Source organism: Muntiacus reevesi, chromosome 3 (assembly GCF_963930625.1).
Source record: "Muntiacus reevesi chromosome 3, mMunRee1.1, whole genome shotgun sequence".
Classification (NCBI taxonomy): domain Eukaryota; kingdom Metazoa; phylum Chordata; class Mammalia; order Artiodactyla; family Cervidae; genus Muntiacus; species Muntiacus reevesi.
The window spans coordinates 5651339-5666119 of NC_089251.1; the positions used below are offsets into that span (position 1 = coordinate 5651339).

The 14781-nt window shown below is 43.1% G+C and overlaps 2 protein-coding genes across 2 annotated transcripts in view; both read right to left on the reverse strand.

The window, feature by feature from the left end:
* The window catches only part of ABL1 (ABL proto-oncogene 1, non-receptor tyrosine kinase), a 137301-nt gene extending 125288 nt beyond the window's left edge, over nucleotides 1-12013 (reverse strand). Inside the window, exon 1 of the mRNA XM_065928237.1 lies at nucleotides 11371-12013. Coding sequence (XP_065784309.1) covers nucleotides 11371-11506 — 136 coding nt within the window. The 5' untranslated portion in view covers nucleotides 11507-12013. The remainder of the gene's footprint in view (nucleotides 1-11370) is intronic.
* Nucleotides 12014-12105: 92 nt separating this feature from the next.
* Nucleotides 12106-12913, reverse strand: LOC136163695 (uncharacterized). Its single transcript, XM_065928240.1, has one exon. It carries the CDS (start codon nucleotides 12209-12211, stop codon nucleotides 12113-12115), a length of 99 nt encoding a protein of 32 aa, XP_065784312.1. The 5' UTR covers nucleotides 12212-12913; the 3' UTR covers nucleotides 12106-12112.
* Nucleotides 12914-14781: the final 1868 nt, after the last annotated feature.

Sequence of the window (14781 nt, forward strand, 5' to 3'; positions counted from 1 at the left end):
AAGCAGACTCACTCTGACAAAATACAAACAACCTACCGGGTCAAAAGAACATGTCAGTAACTTAACCGCCTGTCAGAGCAAAATGAAAACCTCTCTAAAGTAAGACAAGGCTGAAAATCCCTACAGTGTAACATCCACATGTCTGACATATAATCAAAAATAATTAAACACGCAAAGAAGCAGGAAAATGTGACTCCTAAGGCAAGGAAAAAGCAATCAATCAAAATAGACCCCAAGATGACCCAGACTGGGCTTCCCCTGTGGCTCAGCTGGTAAAGAATCAGCCTGCAGTGCAGGAGTCCTGGGTGGGGAAGATCCCCTGGAGAAGGGAAAGGCTACCCCACTCCAGTTTTCTGGCCTGAAGAGTTCCACGGACTGTACAGTCCTTGGGGTCACAAACAGTTGGACATGACTGAGCGACTTTCACTTTTCACTTTCACTTGACCCAGATATTTGAATTAACAGACAGGTCTCTTACCTTCAAGGATTTGGAGGAAAAGGTGGACCTAATGAGTGAAAAGATGGTGAATCTCAACAGAAAAATGCAAACTATAAAAAAGAACCAAATGGAAATTTCAGAATTTAAACTGATTATATCTGACATGAAAATTTTAAAGAAACTGAAGATTACAAACTGCAGAGAGTTAGTGAACTTGAAGATAGATCAATAGAAAGTGTCTCAACTGAAAAATAGGAAGAAAAAAAAGTCTGGTGACTTTTAACAGAGTTTCAAACTATATGACATGAAAACTAACAGAATATCTATAGTTATATTTTCATTGTAAACTCTAAATTGCTCAAGTATGCCTTTTTTTTTCATCAATCTCACTAAATGTTTGCCTATTTTACAAATTTCTTTCAAAGTCAGCTTTTGGTATATTTAAAAAGTTTTTATCTATTTATTTACTTATTTGGCTGTGCTGGGTCTCTGCTGTTGCAAGTGGGCTTTCACTGGTTGTGGCGAGCAGGGACTACTCTTCACTGGGGTGCACGGACTCTAGGCGAGGTGGCTCAGGAGTTGTGATGCACCGGCTTAGTTGCCCCAGGGCATCTTCCGGGAACAGGGATCAATCCTGAGTCCCCTACCTCGGCAGGCAGATTCTCAACCACTGGACCACCAGGGGAGTCCCAGCTTGGGGTATTTTTGATCATTTCCATCCCTCAGTTTGTGTTTTCATTCTTGCCACTCTTCCTCTTTTGTGTACTGTGGGATTACTCTGCTTTCCTAGCTTTTTTAATTAAATCCTTAGTTACCCCCTTTTCCCCCACCATCTTTGTCTTCCAATAAAAACTTTTAAAGCTAAAAAAAAATTTAAAGATAGAATTAAAAGCAAAAAAACCCCCAAATAAACATCATAGCTGTGATTTTTAACATCTGAGGCTCGGCAACAAAACACACCAAAAAAGAAACTGAGCAAAAGTACAGATAAAATAAGTATACAAAAAATCAGTAAGGCTGTAGAAGATTTTAAACAACACTGTCCACCAACTTGATCTAATTCACATTTACAGAAAATCACAACCAAAAACTGCAGAACACATATTCTTTGCAAGTACAAATGGAACATTCAGTAAGACAGGTCAAAGGCTGGGTCATAAAATTAATCTCAGTAAATGTCAGAAGACTGAAATTTTACAGAGGATGTTCTCTGACAACATGGAATTAAGTTTGAAATCGGTAAGATATCTGCTGTTGCTGCTGCTAAGTCACTTCAGTCGTGTCCGACTCTATGTGACCCCAAAGACGGCAGCCCACCAGGCTCTGCCGTCCCTGGGATTCTCCAGGCAAGAACAATGGAGTGAGTTGCCATTTCCTTCTCCAGGTAAGATATCTAGATTCTCCCAAATATCTGGGAATTAAAAACTTTAAAAACAACACATCAAAACCTGCCTTTAAGAAGGAGGGGAGAGTGGGAGGGGGGATCGGGATGGGGAATACATGTAAATCCATGGCTAATTGAAGTCAATGTATGACAAAAACCACTACAATATTGTAAAGTAATTAGCCTCCAACTAATAAAAATAAATGAATTTAAAAAATAAATAAAATAAAATAAAATAAAAAAAGAAGGAGGGGAGAGTCAAGCAGAGTTCTGAAAGGCAGATCGGTTTGGAACACACAGCGGAGTGACATCCAGGACACAACCACCACACAGAAGACGTACACGGAAGGCCCGCAGGGAGTGGTTCCTCCTACTGCAGCTCGTCTTCTAAGTAGCAGTCTTAATCTTTTTAGTCCGTAGACTCAGATAATATGCCTGACATACTCCTCTGGGTGTAATTCCCAACTCAATCATGTTAACTCATCCTTTTCCCTCCCACTCATTAAATGCATCTCTTTGCAACACACTTCACAACACACCAGCGGTTATCACATGAGATCTGCAGCACAGGCAAAGTCCCTAACCAATACAAAGTGATTTCTTCTTTCCTCCAATTTCTATTATTTTCTTTGCTAGGTTGCTTCATTTAAGTAAGGTAAAAACTCTTTCGGTTAAATCATCTTTGATCATCCTCTGTTACTAATCCCATTTTTCTGTTTTCTGAATTCTCTGTTTTCTTCTATATTATTAGCATATTTCTTAAAAGGGGACAAAAGGGAACAAAAGGGAACAAAAGGCTTCCCTGGTGGCTCGGTGGTAAAGAATCCACCTACCAGCGCAGGGCGCATGGGTTTGATCTCTGTTCTGAGAAGATCCCACATGTCACAGAGCAACTAAACTCACGTGCTCTAGAGCCCTGTAGCTGCAACTGCTAAAACCCGAGAGTCCAGAGCTCCGCAAACCACCGCAATGGGAAGTTCGCGCACTGCAGCTGGAGAGTAGCCCTCACCTGCTGCAACTAAAGCCAGGTGAGGCTTTAATGAGAAAGCCAGCACACAGCAACGAAGACCCAGTGCAGCCAAAAATAATTCAGCCAAAATAAAGAATAAGTAAATAAAATTTTCACAAAACTTACTTGTAATGCCAGAAATAAGTTTTCTTTTTTAAAAAAATGAGGAATAAGATTTTATGAAAAACAAGACAGCCACACAAAATGTATTAGACTATGAAAAATAACAGGATGCCTTAAAAAATGTACATACAATTTTGCATTATCTTAGTTCATGTATCACAACCCCAATCCCTAATATAAAGTACATGGATATAATCTTTTCAAACAACCTCTTTTTAAAGACCTGATTGAACTTCAATACCTATAAGACTCAACAGCTGTACTTTTTCCCAACTCCTAAGTTGTATGGTTGCACAGTATAATTTAACAATAGCAAGAACTATATTATTGCTCTATCAAGTTCCTATTTGATTACCTCAAATAAAGTTTTATTTGAAAACAGTAAAATAGTTTTAAACTGAGAGTAAATAATTTCTTACAATCATTTTTCAGTTAAGCTCATCGTAAAACATCTGACATGTACAAATTAAATAAGTAATACCCTGAAAGACATAGAATGTACTAACTTAAAATTAGAAAATTTAGAAATAATTTAGAGGAAAAAAAAAAACCCTTCAATTTTTAAAAGTACTATCTAGAAAAGCATTACAAATTTTACAAACTGAAATGATTTTATATTAAAAACATTTACTACCAAGAAAAATAGGAAAACTTGTGTGCAATTTTTTTTTTTAACTCCACAACTTTCTGATTTAGGGAGGAAAAACCTAGAGAAATGGGATTTAGAACTTAAACATGAGTTAAAATCATTCTCTTGTAAAATTTTGAATATCACCACCCTGACCCCCACAAAAGGGAAAAAAAAAGATTCAAACTAATCCTACACAAAAGTGTCAAGTCTTAACTTCATAAACTACCGAACGGCACCTTGCTTACGTGAAAGACACACATGGAGGTCCTCCCCGGGGATGTCATCCACTCTCACAGCTTTAAATACCATCCAGGACCCAGCGACCCTCGGGTTCTCTCTCCAGGCTGGACTGCTTCCCTGAATTCACGCTTGGAGAGCCCGCGGCATGGACGCATATCTGACACACCCATGTACAGGCACCTCAAATGCAGCAAGTGCAAGCAGCAGCTCCAGGTGGTCACCACTTCCTCACACCCCATCCTCTGGTTCACATTTCAGTAAAAGGCAACTCCATTTTTCCAGTCACTCAGTCCCCGGACCCTTGCCTTCTCTCATATCGCACATCTAAGAACAAATCTAGTCAGGAATGCCTTCGGATATTCACAGAATCTGACCCCTTGACCGCCACCACCACTCTGGGCCGAGCCAGAGACCCAGACCACTGCCATCAATGGCCAAGTGGAATCCCTCCTCAGCTCCCCTTCAGGACGCAGCAGCCAGAAAGACTTCATCACAGCATAAATCAGGTCGTGTTCCTCCTCTCTCAAAATCCTCCCAAGACCACACGAGGAGAAGTCAAAATCCTTGAAATGGACAACAAGGCCACTTTCTTCTCCAGCCAACCTCCCTGCTCCCTCATTTCATCTCCTGCAACTTTCCTTTGCTCTCTCTGCTCCAGGTACTCTGGGCTTCTCGAACCTGCTAAGCAAGCTCTACCTAGGGCCCCCCACGCGCCTTGATTCCCCTCCCGCCTGAAAGCCATTACCCTTACCCTAACCCTCCTCCTCAGGGCTTTATTCAAACCCCACCTTCTCAAAGAGCCTCTCTGGTCACCCTAACTAAAGTCACCCCTTAACATTCCCTGTCCCCTTTTCTATGTTATTCTTCTCCTCAGCAACTCTATGTTTTACTTGTTGGTGTTGAGCTCCTTATTGCAAAAATTCAGGCTTAAACTGAAGAAAGTAGGGAAAACCACTAGACCATTCAGGTATGACCTAAATCAAATCCCTTATGAGTATATGGTGGAGATGACGAATAGATTCAAGGGATTAGATCTGGTAGACAGACTGCCTGAAGAAATACGGACAGAGGTTCATAACATTGTAAAGGAGGCAGTGACCAAAACCATCCCAAAGAAAAAGAAATGCAAGAAGGCAAAATGGCTGTCTAAGGAGACCTTACAAATAGCTGAGGAAAGAAGAAAAGTGAAAGGTAAAGGAGAAAGGGAAATATATACTCAACTGCATGCAGAGTTCCAGAGAACAGCAAAGAGAGACAAGAAATCCTTCTTAAGTGAACAATGCAAAGAAACAGAGGAAAACAATAGAATGGGAAAGACTAGAGATCTCCTCAAGAAAACTGAAGATACAAGGGAACTTTTCACACAAAGATGGGTGCAATAAAGGACAGAAATGGCAAGGAACTAACATAAGCAGAATAGATTAAGAGGTGGCAAGAATACACAGAACTATACAAAAAAGGTCTTAATGATCCAGATCAGATAACCACAATGGTGTGATCACTCACCTAGAGCCAGACATCCTGGAGTGTGAATTCAAGTGGATCTTAGGAAGCATTACTGCGAACAAAACTAGTCAAGGTGATGGAATTCCAGCTGAGCTATTTCAAATGCTAAAAGAAGATGCTGTTAAAGTGCTGCACTCAATATGCTAACAAATTTGGAAAGCTCAGCAATGGCACAGAACTGAAAAAGGTCAGTTTTCATTCCAATCCCAAAGAAAGGCAATGCCAAAGAATGTTCAAACTATCATACAATTGTGTTCATCTCACATGCTAGCAAGGTAATGCTCAAAATCCTTCAAGCTAGGCTCCAGCAGTATGTGGACCAAGAACTTACAGATGTACATGCTGAATTTAGAAAAGGTAGAGGAACCAGAGATCAAATTGCTAACATCCACAGGATCATAGACAAAGCAAGGGAATTCCAGAAAAACATCTACTTCTACTTCATTGACTATGCTAAAGCCTTTGACTGTATGGATCACAACAAACAATGGAAAATTCTTAGAAATGAAAACAACAACAACAAAAAATTCTTAGAGATGGGAACACCAGACCACGTGAGCTGCTGTCTGAGAAACCTGTATGCAGGTCAATAAGCAACAGTAGAACCAGACATAGAACAAAGGACTGGTTCAAAATTGGGAAAGGATTTTGTTGTATGTTGTCACGCTGCTTATTTAAGTTATATGCAGAGTACATCCTGTGAAATGCTGGGCTGGATGAATCACAAGCTGGAATCAAGATTGCCAAGAGAAGTATCAACAACCTCAGATATGCAAATGAAACCACTCTAATAACAGAAAGTGATGAGAAACTAAAGAGCTTCTTGATGAGGGTGAAAAAGGAGAGTGAAAAAGCTGGCTTCAAACTCAACATTAAAAAATCAAAGATCATGGCATCTGGTCCTATTACTTCATGACAAATAGATGGGGAAAAAGTGGAAATATTGGCAGATTTTATTTTCTTGTGCTCCAAAATCATGATTGCAGCCATGAAATGAAAAGACGCTTACTCCTTGGAAGAAAAGCTATGACCAACTTAGACAGCATATTAAAGCAGAGACATCACTTGGTCAACAAGGGTCCGTATAGTCAAAACTACGGTTTTTCCAGTAGTCATGTATGGATGTGAGAGGTGGACCAGAAAGAAGGCTGAATGCCAAAGAATTGAAGTTTTTGAATTGTGGTGCTAGAGAAGACTCTTGAGAGTCCCTTGGACAGCAAGGAGCTCAAATAGTCAATCCTAAAGGAAATCAACCCTAAATGTTCATTGGAAGGACTGATGCTAAAGCTGAAGCTCCAATACTTTGGCCACCTGATGTGAAGAGCCGAGTCACTGGAAAAAACCCTAATGCTGGGTTTTTTGAGGGCAGGAGGAAAAGGAGGTGACAGAGAATGAGATGGTTGGATGGCATCACTGACTCAATGGACATGAGTTTGAGCAAGTTCCGGGAGATGGTAAAAGGCAGGGAAGCCTGCTATGCTGTGTAGTCCACGGGGTCACAAAGAGTCAAACACCATTTAGCAACTGAACATTGAACAACAACTCCACCAACTAGAATGTAAGTCTGAGGAGGGCAGGGAGGTGCCTTTACCCACTAATGTATCACCAATGACTAAAATACTTCGTGGTACATTGTGTGAGCTCAGTAAATATTTGCTGAGAAAAGGACACATTAAGGTAAACAAGTTTACTAGGGAATGCTTTCAATTCTGTTTTACTAACTTTCACAAAAATGAATTTTCTTAATCGAGACACTGAAATTTGAAAGGAACAGAAGGTCCATGAAATAATACTATGATTTCCTTCCCCCCGTTGCCTGTACCTATGACTAGCCCTTTGACCCTGAATGATCCTAGCAAAAAGTTGCCATCTGCCCATTCAGGTTCATCACCACCACCATACCACACAACATTATTCTTAGCTTCCAGATTCATGTCTGGTCCAACACTGTATGTTACAGCTGCAAGTTTTTTAATCCAAACTATATGGATATTAACCAACTCTAGAAAGATCAGCCTGTGAGAGATCAAGAACCATTTGCTCCCCTAGGAAAAGTATATCCAAAGTCCTAAGAAATTCACTTGTCTTCAGTTAAAACATGACCTAGGCAATTTTTTTCAATAAACAATATTTATCACAAAGAACTGACTATTTGGTTGAAGTACCATCAATTTGTTTTTTAAACCCTCCTAATTTGGGTATTGGGCTTCCCTGGTGGCTCAGAGGTTAAAGCATCTGCCTGGAATGCAGGAGACCCTGGTTCGATCCCTGAGTTGGGAAGATCCCCTGGAGAAGGAAATGGCAACCCACTCCAGTACTCTTGCCTGGAGAATCCAATGGAGGGAGGAGCCTGGTAGGTTACAGTCCATGGAGTCGCAAAGAGTCGGACACAACTGAGCGACTTCACTTTCACTTTCACTTTGGGTATTACAAAATAGAACAAATTTGTTGTAAAAAGCCTGAAACATCACAAATTCAAAGTAAAAAGTACAAGTTTTCTATTCCACCTAAATCCCAATTCCCTAGAGATTAACAATTATATCAGTCTAAACGCTTCTATACTTTTTTCTGTACATGTACAAATAGTTTTTCTTTTACAAAAATGGGGTCACACCATGCAGACTGATCCCCAAATTGCTTTTTTCCACTTACCATTACACGGACAGCTTTCCGTGTTGGCACTTACATTATGTTGGCAATAAACATCCTTATGTGATTTCCTATTTCTTTTTGTTTGCTCACTCCCTGATATGACTTCTTGATAGACTTTCTATCAGTCAGTTCAGTTCAGTTCAGTTGCTCAGTCGTGTCCAACTCTTTGCGACCCCATGAATTGCAGCAGGCCAGGCCTTCCTGTCCATCACCAACTTCCAGAGTTTACTCAAACTCATGCCCATCGAGTTGGTGATGCCATCCAGCCATCTCATCCTCTGTCGTCCCCTTCTCCTGCCCCCAATCCCTCCCAGCATCAGGGTCTTTTCCAATGAGTCAACTCTTCGCATGAGATGGCCAAAATACTGGAGTTTCAGCTTCAGCATCAGTGCTTCCAATGAACACCCAGGACTGATCTCCTTTAGGAAGGACTGGTTGGATCTCCTTGCAGTCCAAGGGACTCTCAAGAGCCTTCTCCAACACCACAGTTCAAAAGCATCAATTTTTCGGCGCTCAGCTTTCTTCACAGTTCAACTCTTATATCCATACTTTATACAGAATCCCAGAGTGCTTTTATTTATATAGATTATCTCATCAATATTTACTATAGTATAAAATTAAACTGAAAATTTTAAATTATTCATTAGTTCACCTAAAAATAAACATTTCTATTTTCACTGGGAAATAGCTTGTGTTCCCTTGTTTATAGATAACTGTAGATACTGTTCTTTGAAGCTACATCAGACTCGGTAAGTGGTAGTTTCCTAAAGGCTAGCTTTGATTTAGAATCTAAAACTCTTATCAATTAACATCTGTATCCTGTCACATTAGAATTCAGCGGTCCGTCTTGTCCCTTGAGCGAGTCTTTTTTACCTGTGCTTGATTTTACAATATCATGTGCTGTCATTTACAGAATATCAGGTCACTGAGTCATGTAGGTCTTCCAAATAAGTATTCCGTTATAAGATATCAAAACAGTGTGTTTATAAATATTACCACCAATCTCTACTTCACAGGAGCAGATACAAGTTTTCCAAAACCCTAATTTTTGCTGGAAAGCAAAGATGTTTTCATTGACAACAGACACTACCAGCTGTTTTCCTTGAAATACTTAATACATTTTTTTTTAATCTGAATAACCACAGTTTGTCAGTAAAAATGGTAGTCTATGAAAAAAGCAGCAAGTTCAGCTCGAACTAACCATTTCCCAAAGCTCTTCCTAGAGACAAACAGCACACAGAAAGAAGTATTTTCCAGTTCCTTCACAGAAGATTACAAAGATATATACATAACAGTTGAGAGTTGATAAACCTAATAATTTTTGCTGTTTCATCAGGAACATTCTTAAGTGAAAACCAAAAAATATATATATTTATTTAATTTTACTATTTTACTATGTGTGTATGGCATGAAGAACACAATGGCTACTATGGTTAGTTGCTACAATCTTGATTCATGCGTAGAAGCCTGCATTACTTTTGCACCATTACTGAAAAGATTGCAAATAACGTCTTGTGTGAGTGCATGCTAAGGTCACCTCAGTCATATCCAACTCTTTGTGACCCCATGGACTGTAGTCCTCCAGGCTCCTCTGTCCATGGGATTTTCCAGGCAAGAATACTTGAATGGGTTGCCATTTCCTTCTTCAGGGGAACTTCCTGACCCAGGGATGGAACCCTCGACTCCTGCACTGCAGGTGCATTCTTTATTGCTGAGCCACTGGGGAAGCCCAACATCTTAGTATTGTGTTAACATGAAAAGGTTTCACCTCTGGACCCTCTGAAGGGGTGAAAGGCACACCAAGGACACTACACTGTTCCATGCTAGGACAGCTTCCTAGAAGTGAGATTACTGGGTCACTGCTATGTACATTTTAAATTCAGGTATGTTTGACCAAAGCTGTCCAAAAAGCCTGTACCAATTTTCACTGGGGGTGGCAGAGGATGAGATGGTTGGATGGCATCACTGGCTCAGTGGACATGAATATGAACAAACTCCGGGAGGTAGTGAAGCACAGGGAAGTCTTGCAAGATGCAGTCTATGGAGTCGCAGAAAGTTGGACATGGCTCAGAGACTGAACAATTTTCACTACCTAAGGTTGCATGATCATCACTAGTTGAAATGCAAATAATTCACTTACAAATCTTGACTGTGGGAAGTGTCATAATACATTACTGGTATTTACCTGTCTAAACCCAACGCTAAAATACAACTCGTGTTTCACGGCAAAAGTAAAATCCAACGGGTTTCAAGGAAAAAGTAAAATCCAAGTACCAGATTATTTAGAACATCAAACCTCAATTGTCAGATACAAGTTCACTGAATAGAGAACTTTATTTATTGTAGTCACAGATTGTTAAGGGTATTTGTGATTGAATTTCAAAGTATGTTACTTGCACACGTCTTCCATTTGCTTACAGAGGGTGGGTGAGCTCGACAGATATTTTAATAAGTACAAGGTCTGAAAAATGTCAGGCTGTGACAGTACAAACAGGATGCTAATTAATTGGTGCGTGGCACAGACATCAGTCTAAGCTGACCCTTAGCTTTAAAACTTCATGCAGAATTACTGGACGTGACAAGTATAACATGTACTGTCAGCACTCAAATGCCAGTGGTGTTCATAAAAATGTCAAAGACAACCTTTCTTGCCCCAAGTGTCATGTGAAACAAAGAGAGAAGGAGGAAAAAGCTCCATTCTGAGGCAACGACTACTCCCTGTCTCAGGTGAAACCACTGAAAGCTGGGGATCCTCAGTTCACAAGGAATGTGGCCTCCCCTCAACTGTTTCCACATAGTTCCAAAGTGAGGATTTTCAAGCTCTACTTATGACTGAAAAGATAAAGGTTATTAGTGTCAACTAGGGCCTGTGGGGGCCTCTAGGGGTGCACAAACCCCTTTGAGGATAAGATTGAAAGTGTCAACTAGGGCCTGTGGGAGCACTCTGGGGGGTGCGCAAACCCCACTGAGGATAAGATTGAAAGTTCCCCACAGGTAAAGCAGTGAAGGATCCATGTACCTCAGAGGAAGGAAGAGCCCAGGCCACGCCGTAGGTCAGAGCAGAATCATGGACTATGGATCCTGAGAAATCACTTAAGCCCAACCTCCTCAGGAAGCCGGAATAGTAAAATGGCTTGTCCAAGGTCAACAGTGAGTTCGAAAGGGAATCAGGCAAGAAATAAGCAGGAAGAATTTGAATAAAGCCATCCAATGTCACCAAGTAACTTTTTCTTATACAAAGAAACTTCCACCAGAGAGTAAAAGATAACCACAGGAATTGAAGTTTTAAATAGAACTGGAAGGAACCAACACAAGCCCTGTGGTTCAAAAGTTCCTTAGGCATGGCAAAGCGGAAAATAGGACCAGAAATCTTGAAGAGCACTCACCATGTTCCACAAAAACATTGCAGTGTGGACCGCCGTGCCTCGATGATTCCTTCTTGCCTGCTCCTTTGATAAAGTGGAGGGCAGGCAGACTTGGCCTCCTTTGGTCCCCAAGAACTTTTCCAGGCTGCTGCCCCATAAAGCAAGGATAGGCACCCCTTTCCAGAAGAGGGTTCAAGATCTTTCAGAATGATCAGTGAGCTGAGAAGGAAACGGTCTTTACGTGGGATTTCACATTCACCGCATCTCCACCAGTCAGTAACTGAGGTCAATCACAAGACATCTTCCACAAAAAAAGGAAGCGAAGATGTTAGGTTGATGTGTGCAAACAGGAGTTTCGATTATATTCGCAGTTTATCAATTCGAAGTAATGTAACTGCAGTGCGAACCCAAAGTTCCTGGATTTCAAGTGTCTTTTACTGGCTAAGTTTCCTCCCTCTCAAGGAGAAAAACCTAAAGACAAATATTCACAGGGGATGCTGTACAACGGTCAGTGAGGCTAAAGTCGTGTCGATTTCCACACATCGAGGAAACGTGGATCGGTCTTTGAATGCTCCTCCAGAACTTTTCCTGGGGAAGTCACCCACCCTCTATCTTGGTGTCTCCATCTTCCAACAAATTTCCTGCCACACTAGCTGCCGCTCCTGCTTTTTCTCTACCCTGCTCTCCGGAAAAGGACACGGGTCACCCCGACTTCAGCGAGAGCTGGCCCTCTGACGAGAAGGAATGCATGGCCAGCAACTTTTTAAGTCCGCTTTTTAAAAGGCCTGTGAAACCAGTCCAGGCTTTTCCTCTGCATTAAAGTTTCTGGCTGGGCTGAGGCTGAGGGGGCCGTAGGTGACATTGGAAGAAGTCAGGGCATTACAGGCTCACGGGAGCAACGTTGGGGGGAAGGGGAGGCCACTTGACAGCAGGGAGGGGATTTGAATGAGGGGGGCGCTCCGAGGGCAAACTTGAGGCCGGGAATCGGAGTTAAGGGGCGGCTCCGGGGGTAAAGAGGGAGGCTGTCGGGGCGGGGGAGGGGGGCATGGGCGGCTTACTCCGGGGGGCGACGCTCCTCCAAGCCTCAGGAAACGGGGTGTCCCCAGGTCTGGGGAAAGAGACCACAACCCCAGGGTCCCAGAGCCGGGATGGAGCTGATAAGGGACGATGGGCTCTCGCGGCCCCGAAGGCGGGTGGCGGACAGAACGGGGAGGAGGCCTGGCCACCTCAGCTGCCCGGAGCCTGTGGAGGGGTCTCTGTCCGAGACACCCCCCTCCCCCGGGCCCGGACGTGGTTACGGCCGCCGCCGCCAGGCAGTCACATCCCCTGGGCTCCGTCGGAAGACCCGGCCTCCCCGCGCAGGTAGGGGCCGTGGACAACGCAAGGCGGGCTCCTCAGCTGCAGGACCCAGGAACCGGTTCCGGCTCCGGCGCTGCTCAGGGACGGTCACCGGACCCCCGCGGCCGCCATGATGAATTACTAGCCGCTCCACAACGAGGCCAGTCCCCGCCCCCGGCCCCGCCCCCCGATGACGTCCGGTGCGCGCCTCGCGTGAGGAGCGGGACCCTTCCGACACCGCTTTCGGAGACGCTGCGGCGTCTTTCGGCTCTGGTCCCCCTGCCCTCCAGGGCCCGGCCCCGCACGACCTGTTAAATGTGGCCTTCCCGAGGAGCAAGGTGAGTGGTAAGGAAGCTCCCGCCTCCCCTGCACTTCTATTGGTCCCTGAGAATCCGGGTCAGCTCCCTCTCCTGCATCCCATTAGCCGACTGGGACAGCAGGGGCTAGAGCTCCCAGCCAACCACTTTCGGCGTAGCCCGCGGGGCACGCCGGGAGTTGTGGTCCTGCGGCGCCCCCGCCCCTGTCCGCTCTTGCCCGAGCCTTGCCCTCTGCTCTAGGCTCCTGAGTGTCGGTCCCGCCCTCCTGGGAGCCGGTGGACTCTAGCCGGCCTCGCACAGGGCAGGCAAATGTCTCTACTGAGCGGGTTGGTAAGGCCGGCGAGGAACCAAAGCAAGGGGAAAACTGCGGATTGGATTTCCCCAGAACCGGAGCTGGATCGCTTTTTTGAGCTTCTTTAGGAGAGAATTTAGCTCGCAGTATTTGGTGCCTCCACCGCCGCCCCTCACCCCCAACTTCCACCTTGACTCCAAGAAGCATAAATATTAGAACGAGCGAAAAATAAACAAGTAGAGAGCGTCGACATATTGCTAACGAATTGTTTCTTTGGAGTATCAGGGAGCCCACTCATTAACAGCATTTTAAGAACCTTTCAGAGGCAAAGCATAATCATAGGTATTTGAGTGAGAAGGAATCTTTAAGATTAAACTTAAACTTGTCCAGTGATGTATGTCAACTTTTTCTCAATAAAACTGGGTGGGTGGGGGCAGGTAGGGGACAGTAGAAAAAGATTACACGATCTAATTTCAGGGATGTACACATAATCACATGAAAACATGTTAGCCCAAACTGTTGAGTTTAGGTCTACAGAACTAGCCAATGACCCATGCAACCAGATCCACACATGCCATAACCCATTTTTATGCAACTAAAATGCACGCTGGTCCCCTTCTTAACTCTCCACATTTCCCCAGAGCAATGCACCTGCCGAAATATACCCATTTCTAAGGGGATCCTCATCACACCTAATCTATACTATGGTCTATTCCACTTTTCATAAACCATATTCTCATTTAATCCTTACTCTAGCCCAGTAACACAAGTAATGTTTTCCCCTGTATACAGATGAGGAAACCAAGTAAGATGTGAGTTACTCAAGGTCACTGGCCTAGTCATGTGACAATTTGAGCCCAGATTGATACTACTCCAAAGCCTTTTCTCTTGTACCATTCAAAATCAAGTAACTGTTGATCTAATGTTAGTTGATATTTTAGAAGTTGCTACTGATAGTAGGGGAAAACCAGTCGCATTATAGGTGTTGTATGTTCAGTTGTGTATTTTAGAAATATTTCTGCTGGATTGGGAAATTGGTGCTGATTTTATAGATATTGGCTTGTAAAAACAGAGTTCCTTGGAGGTACTGAATGTGAAGCAAATTCAGAAGCAGAATTTATATTTAGATGTTAACTGGGTTAGCTTTGCTCTATCATGAAGTAATCTGGCTGATGAACTTTGTCCTGGCTTACAGATCACTCTGCAAGCATCAACACCCTCTTCCCTTTATTTACCCATCACCTTATCCTTACCATTACCCTAACTTTTCTCTTTGAAGATTTCACTTTTTATTCCTCTTCACGCTTTCATCATTTCCTACACATCTTCATTCTTCACTCTCTAGCTTAAAATTGACCAATCAAATCAGAACTCTAACCCACACTTCTTGAACTAACAAATCATTCACAAGCATTATTGAGCCCGTGTGCCAAGCACTGTCCTAGATGCTGGGGTACAAATGAGGCATGGGGGTGGAGGGACTCA